This window comes from Zosterops lateralis, assembly GCF_965231275.1.
Source record: "Zosterops lateralis genome assembly, chromosome: 8".
In the NCBI taxonomy this organism is placed as follows: domain Eukaryota; kingdom Metazoa; phylum Chordata; class Aves; order Passeriformes; family Zosteropidae; genus Zosterops; species Zosterops lateralis.
Genome location: NC_139768.1, coordinates 19,221,491 through 19,234,318, shown reverse-complemented (window position 1 = coordinate 19,234,318; position 12,828 = coordinate 19,221,491). Strand labels below are relative to the sequence as shown.

At 41.0% G+C, this 12,828-nt stretch overlaps 1 protein-coding gene across 4 annotated transcripts in view; it reads left to right on the top strand.

Moving 5' to 3' along the window:
• Positions 1–4,747, top strand: part of GPAM (glycerol-3-phosphate acyltransferase, mitochondrial) — a 30,508-nt gene extending 25,761 nt beyond the window's left edge. For all 4 annotated transcript variants that reach the window (XM_083866521.1, XM_083866519.1, XM_083866520.1 and 1 more), the window contains one exon: positions 666–4,747. In XM_083866521.1, coding sequence (XP_083722647.1) covers positions 666–782 — 117 coding nt within the window. In that variant the 3' untranslated portion in view covers positions 783–4,747. The remainder of the gene's footprint in view (positions 1–665) is intronic.
• Positions 4,748–12,828: the final 8,081 nt, after the last annotated feature.

The window sequence follows — 12,828 nt, the reverse complement described above, 5'->3', positions numbered from 1 at the left end:
CAATTTTGTACTTTACCACTAGTATTTTGAATTATAAATCATCAATCTAGATTTTGCAAGTGAAGTGTTTTTCTTTCATCAGACTGGCATGCCTTCCTGAATGCCAGATAAGATACAGCATTATAATTTTGAAAGTATTGATATTTAGGCAAAACATTGCTGGGTATGGGTTTTGAAGTTTTTGCCTTTAAATTCTCATATATTGAATAATCCAACAATAATTGGCCTAGTAAAGGTAGACTGAAAAGCTGTGAGGAAAGCACATACTGAATCTCATTTTCCAACAGCAGGATAAACTAGAATGAAAAGTGGGACTAGGTAATATTTGCTAAGCATCTGTTATAGTATAGCATCTTAATTCTTGTTTTTATGCTTACACTTCCAGTTGGATGCCTTTGATTGCTTGTTTTGTCCCTTAATGCTAAGGTTTGGCTTTTTATCACATACTGTACTTATTTTTCAATTTCTTCTCCTATATAACCCCTGAAGGGCTTCAACATTGAGTGAATTCTAATAATACCTAAAGGCATTGCCATCTAAGCCTTCAAGAAATGAAAAAAGTCTAAACGAGGAAAAACTTAGTATAAACCATAACATTTAAATCTCAGAAGAAAGGAGATTCCTTTAACACGGTGATGCTTACATGTGTTCATGCTGTGCTTCAGGTTTTCAAGCAGACTCAGCAAAGGAAAGACGTCATTTTGGAACTCGGCACTACGTTCCTACCTCAAAGCAACAGGCAGAAACTACTGGAATTCGTCATGAGCTTCATGGTATTATAGTCCACACACAGCACCTTTGTCCAGGGACACAAGGACAGGTTTTGAGACTGTGGCAAAGCCTGGGGACATTTGCTAATCCTTCAAAGTGTAAGGTGCCACTGTCTGGGTAAGGCCTTCTCTGACTTGAACTACTGGAAGACAAGTGCCTTCTTACATGTGCATTTATGGGTTTCTTACAGTCCCAGTCCTGTTGTAATACAGCGATACTCAGATGACACTTTCGATACAAGTAATCAAACATGTTGCAAAAAATAAGATAAATTATTAGAATTAGAGGTAAAAAAAGTTTTATCAGTGTTACATTTTAAATGAACTTTTAAAGACTGTAACAGATGCACAAGTACACATATTGGTGTTCTATAGCTAACCCTGAGATCTTGAGTTTAGTGGCAACACAGCTTATGGCTTAACCAAGTAATTTTCATTCCAATTCAGTTTTATTGTTCTAAATAAATGGTTTAAAAGTTTTGCTTAGGTAGGCTATATACTTCATGGATAAAGCCATAGTTTTTCATAAGTGTTAACATAAATGCCAAAATTCTAATGAAAAATTACAGGTACAGACATCTGAGAATAATGATCATGTAGCAGGTGATTGTGAGAAATGTCAACAGGCACACCTTGCACTATTGAAACTGTAGTGCAGTGGTAAATTGCACTAATCACTGCTGTCAGGAGGAATGTGAGAGTAGTGTTCTTGTTTTTATTATGGCATCTGTCAGATGAGTCAGGAGACAGTTGCCTGAATGTGAATATCTTGTAAAATCTTAGATTATTATTTAATTGAAAAAAAACCCTGATAAGTTCAGGGACTTTTTTGTTTTGTTTTGTTTTGTTGTTTTTTTTTTTTTTTTTTTAATTAATAGGACGTCAGATTTTTTTTAAGGGGAGTGAAGTCTTGATTTGGTGAACTAAGTTTTAATTTTGGCCCTGAAAATTTCAGCAATAATTTTGTCAGTTTTTTGGAAACAAGTGTTCATATTGTATTCTGTTGTTGAGCAGACCTAAATTGGCATTAAGTAGTACCTCTGGAAACACAGAAATGTTAACAACATACTTTTGACTGTGATCTAACTGACCTACAAAAAAATTAATTCACAAGCAAAACTGAATGATGAATAAATTCTGTCCTATGAAACAGGACTCTGGTGTTGCAATTTGATCCTTTTTCATGGAGGATTTGCACTGTAGATTTCACTTTCTCTTCATGTGAGGGCAGATTAGATTGCAACCTGTAGTCCTGTATTTTAGTACAGCTGATATAGCTGAAGCAATAACTTGGTGGTATGTGAAGCTGGTTTGCTTGTGAAATGTGTTTTCCCTCCTTTATGCCTTCCAGATGAGGGAAATTCAGCATTTCCTTTGCTGCATTGCTTTGCTTGATTCTCACATCCTGGCCTTGTGAGCAGAAAATCCCCCAAACGTCATCATGTAATCTCTGTTGCTTAACACGAACATGGAAAAGCATACTTGAATCCCAGCACTTGCACTGTTAATGCCAGCACAAATCTGATGCACACAATTAGAGTTTGTGGCCAAGGAGCTTGCATTTGTACTGCACGTTTGTCAACAAGAATATTTCTGTAAATTTTTTTATTAAATGCTATTAATATTTGAAAGCTGCAGTTTATAGTTTATTAGCATTATACTGTTAGCACTGTGAGACGCATGTGTTTTGTCACTAAACCAGGTGCTCTACAACACTTAAAGAATTTCTGAACCAAAGCTACATTAATATGGATAAACACTGACCCTTGAGTCGCTTGTGTTCTTATGTCCTTCTGCTGTCTCAGCAGGACTGACTACATCACACATAATTTGTTTTGTGAAGGCTACCAGCTGTTTAGAAAACAGTTTCATCTCATACTGACTCATGTGCACTGTTCATTCACCTGATGAATTCTCCATACAATGTTTGTTGCTGATGGCTTCCATTTAATATCAAAAAAGTTTAGGTGCTTCTGAATAACGAGCTCTCATAACGAGTTTACTGCACTTCAGCAAATCTGAAGTGTACTAACAGCAAAGATTGTACATAAAAAAAGTTTTTTTTAAAATGAAGCAATATGAAGCAAACAAAACTTGAGTAATTTTATTAAGAATGTTTTGCCAACGGAGGTATTAGTTACCATAAAACCCAGGTACTGTGTCACTGGAGTGTTCTGGCTAGGTGTTGCAACTAAAATAATTTATGGCTTACATTAAAAAAAAAAAATTAAAAAATAAATCTGGTTAACATAAATCGATGAGAGGGTAATAATGCATGTGAATACACATTAATGGATACTTATGTATGCAGGGGGAGGGGCACCTCTAAAACTGTTATGGTTTTGTATGGAAAAAAACCCAACCTGCATGTGATAGATTGGTACTATGAATCATATGCCACTGGAAGCCCTTGCATTCTGCAGCAAGTGTGTATGTATACCTGTATATATGCTAGTGTGTATGTTCTGACACACATCTATGCTTTTCCCTGAAATTAAAGCACAGAATGTAAAATTATCAGGCTGTAACAGTCAAAAAGACTAAAACCAACACTTGCACTGTATCTACACCTTCAGTGTCTTCTGATTTTATTAACTTTTCATGTTTGCTTTGCTGTTAGAATTCCAGGTCAAGCTGATTTCAGTAAAGTTAACCAGTAAAAGAAAAAGGACTGGCCCTGAATTACCACAACTGTATTTTAAGACTTTATAAAAGACTTACACGAGTCTCTCATAATTCTTATGAGCATAATACTCAGGTGTGCAAACCTTTTTGGGCCAGTGTCTTTTACGCTGTGAGAAACTTCAACCCCTCCATGCCCATGCTGTGGCTGTCCCGTCGGCAGAGTGATGGGAGTGTGGAATGGTGCTCCCGGTGCGGCCGCTGCAGTCCGTGTGTTCACTGGGCAGCACAGGGCTGCACTCACCACCTCTGATCAGGAATCTGACACACACCTGCATTCAGCTGCCTGCCTGCTCCTCAGAGAAGTGCCCCAAGCATGGCCTGGAAGAAGGTTGAGCTGGGAGGTGATGTAAGATACTGTTGTTTTCGTGTTTCTGGGGAACTGCTGACTGGAGGATGTTACTGTGTTTTACCTGTTATGTGTAATGCGTGTCTGTTGTAGAAGCACAGAGGTGTACTGGAGTCATTTTAATAAATTAAACTGTTTGCTAATATGACATTTAACAAGCTCTTCTAGTGTTCTTTTGATTTATTTTTTCTGTTGTTGTGTTTTTTTTAAATAACTCACTGAGATAATTCATTCAATAGCTTTGTCCCACTGCAGGTAGTTTCTGAAATGAAACTATTAAAATTTCTCATTGTAGATGTATCTCTACTAGTGTATAAGCTGGAGCAGAGACACTTAAAAAGCAGATAGAGGTGACATCCCAACTCCTGAGCCTCTTTTTTTGCAAAGTGAAGGTGCCATTTTGCCTCTCTGTTCCTCCATGCCCACAAGATTCTTGTACATGGAGTTCTTTTTGCAGTTCCTGTCTCCTCAAGGGGGTGTTCGTGTGTCATTCAGACGCCTGGGATGGTTCTGATCCTGCAGACTTCTCTTCTTATGGTGATTTCAAGCTGACCTAGAGTGTAATAAACACCTGTCAGCAATTGTGACAGCATCTGGCAAATGTGAATTAATTGGAATGGGGTTTTAATATAATAAAACCTGCATAGATGATCATTACCTAAATTGAGAAGGAGGGTTGCTGCTTCACTCTTCAGGAAAAAAAAGTTATAATCAGCTGATTCTGTAAGAGGCCTCTAGCAATGTTCACATGCAAGCAAGGCTCAATGAATTGACAACTCTAGGCTGAAGCAGGAAACTTAGAATTCGATTATTGTCAGTAGCTTGAATTAAAACCAATTCTTGTTGGTGATGACCTTATATGTTTTTTTCTGTAAGTGTCTTCCTATTTCTCAGTCTTTTGAAATCCCAGATGTCAGATAAACACTTATCTCTAGTTTTTGCTTAATTCAGTTTTTATATAATAAAAGCTTGTCAGGCTAATTTAGAAGCATCATTTGAGCTCTCTGCTTTGTTCTCTTATGGTACATCATGTATTCAGTAGCCCTATGTTTTCAAGGTAAGATTCACATTGGTCTGAGTTGCTGCTTGAAATATTTTCTTTTCAGTCTTTATTTATAGATGTTCCTTGTGTTTTGCAGTGCTGGGTGAGATTTATTGTCCTTATTTATTCTCCTGTAAGTTGGCCAGCCTGTTAATGTAATTATCCAGAAGGCATTATCATAGTTGATGCTATCTTTAGAATAAGGGACTTGCTGTCTTTTCTGAAGAAACATGTAGGAAATGTTCATCACTGTGTGTTGTGCCAAAGTTCAGGCCTGAGACACCATAAACCCCAAAAAGATTTTCAGCTTTCATCTGTCATAAAGCATTGGCAGTTAGAGAAACAAAAGCTATTTAATTAATTGCCAAGTATCTATTAGTTACACAAATCTATGTGCATGTAATTATGCAGTGCAAAATTTCAGTAAAAGACACATAGCGTAATTGCTGTGAGTAATTTGTGTGAAAAGGTTGTTCTCCAGCACAGTTAAACTGATAATATTTGCAGTGTCTTGGTCTCAAATGTTTTTTCCAAAGAGCGACAGTCCCTGAGAGGTGAGGAAACCCAGATATGGAGATCAAATTATGTAAATTAGGCTCAAAGATTCACTGAACTCATACATGGCCTTAGACACCTCACTTCGGATACTGTTTTCTATTTTCATTAGGAAGTAATTTGAGGAACTGCATTTGTACAGGTGTGAGGTGGATTTTTTCCTCTCCTTGAAACACAAGTCACAGCCACAATGAAAGAATTTTGGAGTTGAAGGATTACTATTAGGAGTGGATATGATTTTAGATCTGTTTTGAGTCTTATCTGTTCAGTATCTTCATTAGTGACCTTGGGAATGGAAGAGAATTTGCTCTTTATATTTGTAGGTAACAAGATCTAAGACAACCAGATAGTCCAGTGGAGGATATCATGATCCCAGGGGTAATGATACATATCAGAAGGATCTGAAAGGCAAAAAGAAGAAAGCCATTCCAACCAGAGGAGTTGCGGTGCATTACATCTGAGAGAAGACCAACTGATGTATAGGCACAGGAGAGGAAATAAACCAGCTGTGAAGCAATTCTTAGGAGAAAACTCCAATTTACTGGCAGACCACGAGCAGAATGTGACTTAGAAGGGTCGTGCTGCCATGGAAGGGCAGATGTCATGTTACTCCTGCGCATGAATGACACAGGGCAAAACTTTGCAGTCCATAAGGTCTCAGCTGGGATACCATGTTCTGTTTGAGGAATTCTGTTTGACGGATGCTGCAGGCATGATGGAAGGAAAAAAAAGTCTTCCCCTCAGCCCCATGCAGGGAGAAGAAAATCTGGATTATCCACTGGCTATGGGAGTACCCAGATTAGATAAAAGTAGTGAATTTAGTCTTCAGTTGCACTGAAAAGAACCAGGGTAGATAATGTAAACATTTTTTACTGTGGGGAAAGAGAACTGCTGAGATAGATGGCCTGGGAGGACTGATATTTCCTTTTCCTGGGAAACACTGGTTCCCTGTCCCTGTTGGTTGGACCTTGCTGTGTGGTGATGAGCAGAACAGACAGGTGAAGCTCTGCCCTCCTGGTCTGGGCATCTTTCCTGGGCAGACTAGAAATGGGTTTGTACAGAAACAGCTTGGTCTGGCTGCTTTGGCTGGTGGTCTAGCTGATTCATTGAGATCAGGAGCAGCTGTAATATGGATTATATACTTCTTGTCTCTGTATTTGTTGAGGAGTAAAATATATCAGGGTTTTATTAAGGTTGTTCTGTAAAAATGTTTTCTTAGCATTTCTGCTGGTCAAAAAAAAACCCAAATGGAGTGCCAGCAGGAAGCAGGAAAGGACTGGGGAAGAAATCAGACAAGACATTGTCTTATGTGTTGTGTGAGACTTTTCAAAGAGAGAGGTGTAGGAGTCTCCTACCTCTGCCAGTAGTAAAATCCTTGGTGAGTGGAAAAAGGGTGAGGAATCCTGCCCCTGGCAATTTCATCTTCCAGAGTGTTCCTGGCTAATAATAATAAATTACAAATTAACCCTGAAATCTGTTAACAGTTTACAGTTTAACTCTGGCACTGCTTTGGAAATACTGAAAGCCTGGTGATATTTCCTGAGCTTTGGGTTTACTGCTGGCTTGACTATTGCATTATCACAGGAGTTCAGGCTCCAGTGATTGTATTTACACAAAGAAAACAACATTTATAAATGCCACAGAATTGACAGTGGCATTCATTAAGTGCATTTTCATTGGAAGAGTTTCCAGGATCCCCCCAAAAGCACAGTCTCTTTCAGGGAGCTCTGTGCTGGGTGAGGGCTGCTGTGTCATTGGTACCTGGGATGGTTTGTTAACTGCTCACTCTGGCATGTCTGTAAAACCAGTGTCACACCTTTGGTTTGGTGTTCCTCTTCAGATGAGGCTGAGGAAAGACTGAGGTTTTGTTCCCAGTTAAACATTTTGCACATCTGTGGAAAATTTTGTAGGTTCACCTTTTGGCCGCATTAATGTACTTTTTTTTTTTTTTTTTTTTTTTTTTTTTTTTTTTTTTTAAATTTAGCTGGAGCCTAATTTTAACCATGGTGTTCAGCTCTTTTTAAATCAGACTTCCTCTTGTCTCTGCAGGATGGGGAAGGCCAATTAAACTACTACCTGTCAGAAGGCAGTAAGAGCCTTTTTCTGTGTTTACATTTCCCCTTCATTAAACTAAATTACCATAGTTCAGAACCTTTGCCTGCAAATCTCTCCCTTTGTCCTGCTGGCTGGCCGGCCATTTATAGCTTCCAGTTTCCTTGATTTATCCTTGAAAAAGTGTTTTTTAATCCCCCAAAAGAAATCATTGCATGTAATAAATGAATGTTCCCTTTTCTAGGAATGAGGAAGTTTAAACACGTTTTGTGTTTACATTTTTGTAGCAGTTCAATATGATATGAGTTAATTCTAGTTCTGGGCTTTAAGACTCCAGCATTCTTCCCTCAAACCTGCAGATTCTGTCCCTTTTATCCCAAAATGTTTCTTTTGTCCATAAGTCTAGGAAAACTGGCTTAGATATTAGGAGAATTCCATCCCTTTACCAGCTGTAATCATTAACCCAAGTTGTAGTTTACAGAAGTCTAGGAGCATAGAAATATTAGAAGCTGGTATTTCTAGATAGACTCCCAAGAGCTGGGAGAGCAAACCGGGGCAGGAGGTTGGATGTGTTTTTGTCTTTTATGAAGTTATCCCTCTGTCAACACAGAAGGCAGTAAAAATGAAAAATGTTGGAATCAGTGACACAGGCAGTTAATTTTCTGAACTAAGTAAATTAAGTACAAATTGGTAATTAATAATTAGAAGGAAAATGCTAGATAAGGAATTGGAGCAGCTTCTCTATCACTTTCAACCATTAAAAGATTAGCCTGAGCACAGCAGTCCAAAGTTCCCTTATCTGTTATTAAAGCCTCAATTCTTCATCTATTAAAGAATCAGATCTAAATGATGCAGCAGGCCTGAGACATTGCTGCTGCAGTAGCCTGGTGTGTCGTGCTGGGCTGCAGATTCAGCTAAGCTGGAAGGTGAGCTCGTGCAGGAAATTCTGGGGAAGCAGGACCTCCTGGAGGTGACTGGCACACAGCGAGACTCCTGGTCCTACTAGCTCAGCGTGATTTCTTCTTCAACGCAGTCTCTTTCTTCAGTTCTCCCTGTGGCTGCTGTGTGACCACAGCAATGTCCTCTGTCCTCCCTGGTACACTGATTTATTCTCCCAACTCATTCTCACACAAGGGGTTAACCCAGAGTCTGGCTGCTCACTGCTGTGTAAACAGCATAAAGGGGTTATCTATAAATTGCCTAAGAAAACACTCTTTCCCCACTGTTTGCTTGCTTTAACATTCAGGGTGTACTTTTACAAATTGTGTCTCAGATCTATCACAGCTACCATAAAATGAAATAAACAGACTTTCCAAAGGAGATACGTAGTTGCCACTTATGTCCATGGGTAGAAAAAATTCCTGATGCCTGTAAAATGGGATTAAGGACTTTGCATTTTAAACTTATTTTCTTCAGAGAAGTATTGTCATTTTGCTCATAGCAAAACACAGATGAGCCCGGGTCCATCCCCAGTGTGTCCACCAGATGGTGGTGAAGTTTCATCTACAGCTGCAGTTCCCTTTCAGAGACCGGGCACCACCATTCCCAAACCTTAGTCCCTGGACTGTCCATTAGAAACAAAACATCATTTCCTTGGCAGCCAGCTGCAATATTTGCTAGACAAAGGACGCACTTCATTTGCAGTTGGTTTTATCTGCTGCTGTGATTGATTTTTATAGTTTCAGGAGTCAGGCTGTGTTCAACACCTGACATGAACACCACCTTGAAATACCATGTGGAGTTTACTCGTCTTCAAGTGACAATATGCATTAGGAGACAAGCTCTTCACCTATGTCCCTGCACTCTGTGGTGCAGACAGGCATTGTAAAGAAATGAAACCATCACTCCAAGACCAGACCCGAGCATGGCTCAAGTTTGAAGTATCCCAAATGCAAGACCAGAGTTCTGGGTTGAAGATCTATATTAGTCCCCCTCCCCTTGCACCATGTAAACAAACAGCCCTTGCAGCTGTGGGAGGCAGAGAACTGGACCTTCTGCAAGACAGATGGAAAGGAGAGGGATTGGCAGGGCTGCCAGCTCAGCTTATCCCCCTTTAGATATAAACCTTCCTCTGATGCTGCGGGGCAACTACAAGATTTAGTCTGAGTATGGGTGCAAGGTGTTATCACAGTATCACATCAACTTCATAAATATTCTGCAAAGCATTACAAGCACTAATTTAATTTTAAAGTATTCTGCAGGCTTTTGCTAGTGAAGATAACCTTCTTGATCTCAAGTATCCCAGAAAGAAGTCATTAAAACACCAGTGAGCATGCTAATTCATCAGCACACAGAGGTTTTTTACTTAAAAAAACCCTCCTGATGGCCCCTCTATTGCAAAGTAGATTTGAACCTGCCCTCAATAAGAACTGAGAAGCTCTGAGTTTAAGAAGTCCTTCAGGTAGAGGGGTTAGTGCTGCTCACTGCTGCACAGCTCATGGGTGTGGGGCTGGACAGGGAGACAGCTGGGGCCCTTCTGAGCATCTTTGTGGCTGTGTCCAGGTGGCTTTGTGCATCTCAGGAGATGTCACTCGTGCTCATCTTGACAAGACTGTTGATTCCAACAAATCCTGATCTTTCCCCTTCCCTCTCCCTCCTTAGTTCCTCCTCAGTGCTGTGTCCCCAGTTCCTAGGCAGCTGACTTGAAAGTTTTGCATAGCTGAATAAAATTCTGCACATTCGCCCCCTCCATCCCTTTTTCTTATGGATGGTTTTTCAGGCACATCAAAGTCCCAGTTCAGCCCCCTGCAAAGCACCACTGGTCACTGTTGGCATGTTTCTGGGCCAGAAACCTGCTGGAGCTGGCACCAGGGGAGGAAAGTGAAGGCAAGATGGGCCCACGTGTCCCACACTTCAATCAGAGAGTGCTGCCAAGGCACCATGGTTTGGGAGCTTGGTCCAGTGATCCCTTGACTTGAGGCAGAGCAGGGACAAGATCATTGGAATGTCTGCAGGAAGCATTGTATGTCAAGAAATAAACTGAGTTCCACCTTTCTGTCTAATAAGCAGCTCATGCCATCCCTCATCTCCTCATGAGGGGTGGGAGCAGCATTTGAACCAAGGCACAGCAGGTGGCTGTGAGGACAGCAGCCACATCCCAAGGAACCCTGAGGAGCCTCAGGAAGCCTTTCCTGAGGGGCTGGAGGATGTCAGCAGAGGCTGCCTATGGGGGCAGAGAGCCTCAGATTACTTGCTGAATTATGCCACATGCCATTAAATCATCTCATATTAGACAACTCCATGGACTTGATGATTTCCCTTTTTCAGCACAGCTGAGTGGAGATGCAAACACACACAACACACTCTCTCTATAATTTTCCTCTGCGTGATAGATGCGATCTGAAAAATAAACACATTTCCCTGTGGGCTATGATGTTTGTCTGACTGGTGCTTGTGTTTGCCAGCTGTAACACATCTCTTCCAGTCCAGTGCCTTTGCTGTTGTCACTGTGATCCCCACTGCATCTCTTTGGTGATGCCCTGCAGCAGGGTGGGACAGTTTCCACTCTGCTCCAGCCCCAGTTAAACAATGCTTTATTCCTCTGCTGGCACCAAGAGCTGTTTGCAAGTGAGGCAGAGGTAGAAACAAGTCTGACATCACTGAGAGGCCTCAAGAGCCTCAGTCTGGTCTGATCTGCTCACGGCTGTGCTTGGCAATTTTAAGAAATGAGGTTCTTCAGACAGCTGGGGTGTCTGTCCCAGACAATTTTCAACCAACTCACACATGCCAAGGTGATTGCAGATGTTCTGAGGAGCTCTCCTGCCATCGTGATGCCGTTCAGCTCAGTCGCCCTCTCCGGATGCAGCATCCAGTGGAGGAACTGCCCACACTGCCCAGCCCCTCACTGCCCTTGGATCAGCTCCTGCCTGAACCTCCCTGTGCCTGTGGCAGACCTCAAAGGGTCGTGGGGAGATGTCTCTTGAGGTGGTGGTTAGAGGAGACAGAGCACAGATTCACAGGAAACAACATTTTGTTGGTTTTGCTGTTTGTGCCCTGCCATCCCTTACAAGCATAAATAGGTTATCCACTCTTTAAATTCCCTGTGTTCCTGGCTTCTGGGCATTGACTGTATCCACACAACCCATAGGGGACACAATTGCTGCTGGAAAATGAAGGGGAAAAATGAGTCTTTAATTTGACCTGCAACATCAGAGAATTTGAAAAATTGTGAGTGTTTTTATAGAGCTTTTATATCATCACCCTTTTCAACTAAGCATCCTGAATGCTTTATAAATATTAATTAAGTCTCATGTGGCTCCTCTGAATTACGTAAAGACAGAATTGCCTCATCCATCAGAAGAGAGGATTCAGAAACTGCTTAACAATTTGAGATACCATTAACTGACACCAGTTCAGTGAATAAGAACCTAACACACACTTGAAACTTCTGAGTAGGAGAAAAAATGAGGCAACTGGACTATATCTTGCAAAAATGTAGTATTAGAGCATGAAGACCTCTCTTCCTCCTCTTCTTCTCTTCTTCTTTTTGGAAAAACCTTCTCTCCCTGGGTAAGCTTCATCTAAGAGTAGGGTTTCAGAAAGGAAGGAACCCAAAGGGAAAATACTCATAAAATCCTCATCCCTTCTCTCTCTCCTAGGATGTTATTGATGGCTGCCACCAGGAACTGCTGGAAGAGAGGGCTTGTCCAGGAGGGTGGAGATGCTGGAGTAGTTCAGGAGTTAAGGGGACTCCATGGAGCAGTGTGGAGCTGGGAGCAGGATGGTGAGGCCAGGCATGATGTGTGAACCTCCTCAGGCAGCAGAACAGAGGGGTTTAAAGGGCTGCCAGCACAGTGATATCAGTATGCAGGGGATGCTGCTTCTTTGGGAAGGAATTTCAAGATTATTCCTCAGAATCACAGAGGCTCACCCAAAGAGATGAGCTAAGAGCAAACTGCAGGCCAGTTACATACCATGTGTTAGATAAATCATTTACCACAGCCAGCTGAAGAACTCGGGCTTGAACTCTGAGTAATTAAAACACTTAACTCATAGTACAGACTGGCATTTAATGAATTCAGAGAGGCACCAGATATTTACTCAAATTTCTCTTATCCTACTGCAATTATTCTCACTTTCTCAAATGCTCAAGAAAGGTACTGGATTTCTGGATTTCACATCTGAACTTCTCCAGCTGTGTTTTCTAAAGCCACACTGGATAAATGGTTTCTAAGAAGACAACATCAGACCAGGATAAAAGTGAAGTACAGAGTACTATTGTTTTGGAAAATCCAGGGAAATTTTTCTTTGTGGTGTGCCAGATACACCAAGACAACCTTGAAATGTTTTAAAATTTCAGTGAGTACAGAGGCAACAGACACAAGCTAGAAAAAGGGAAGTTCCTGTCAGATACCAAGGAAAACATCCCCAGTGAGGGC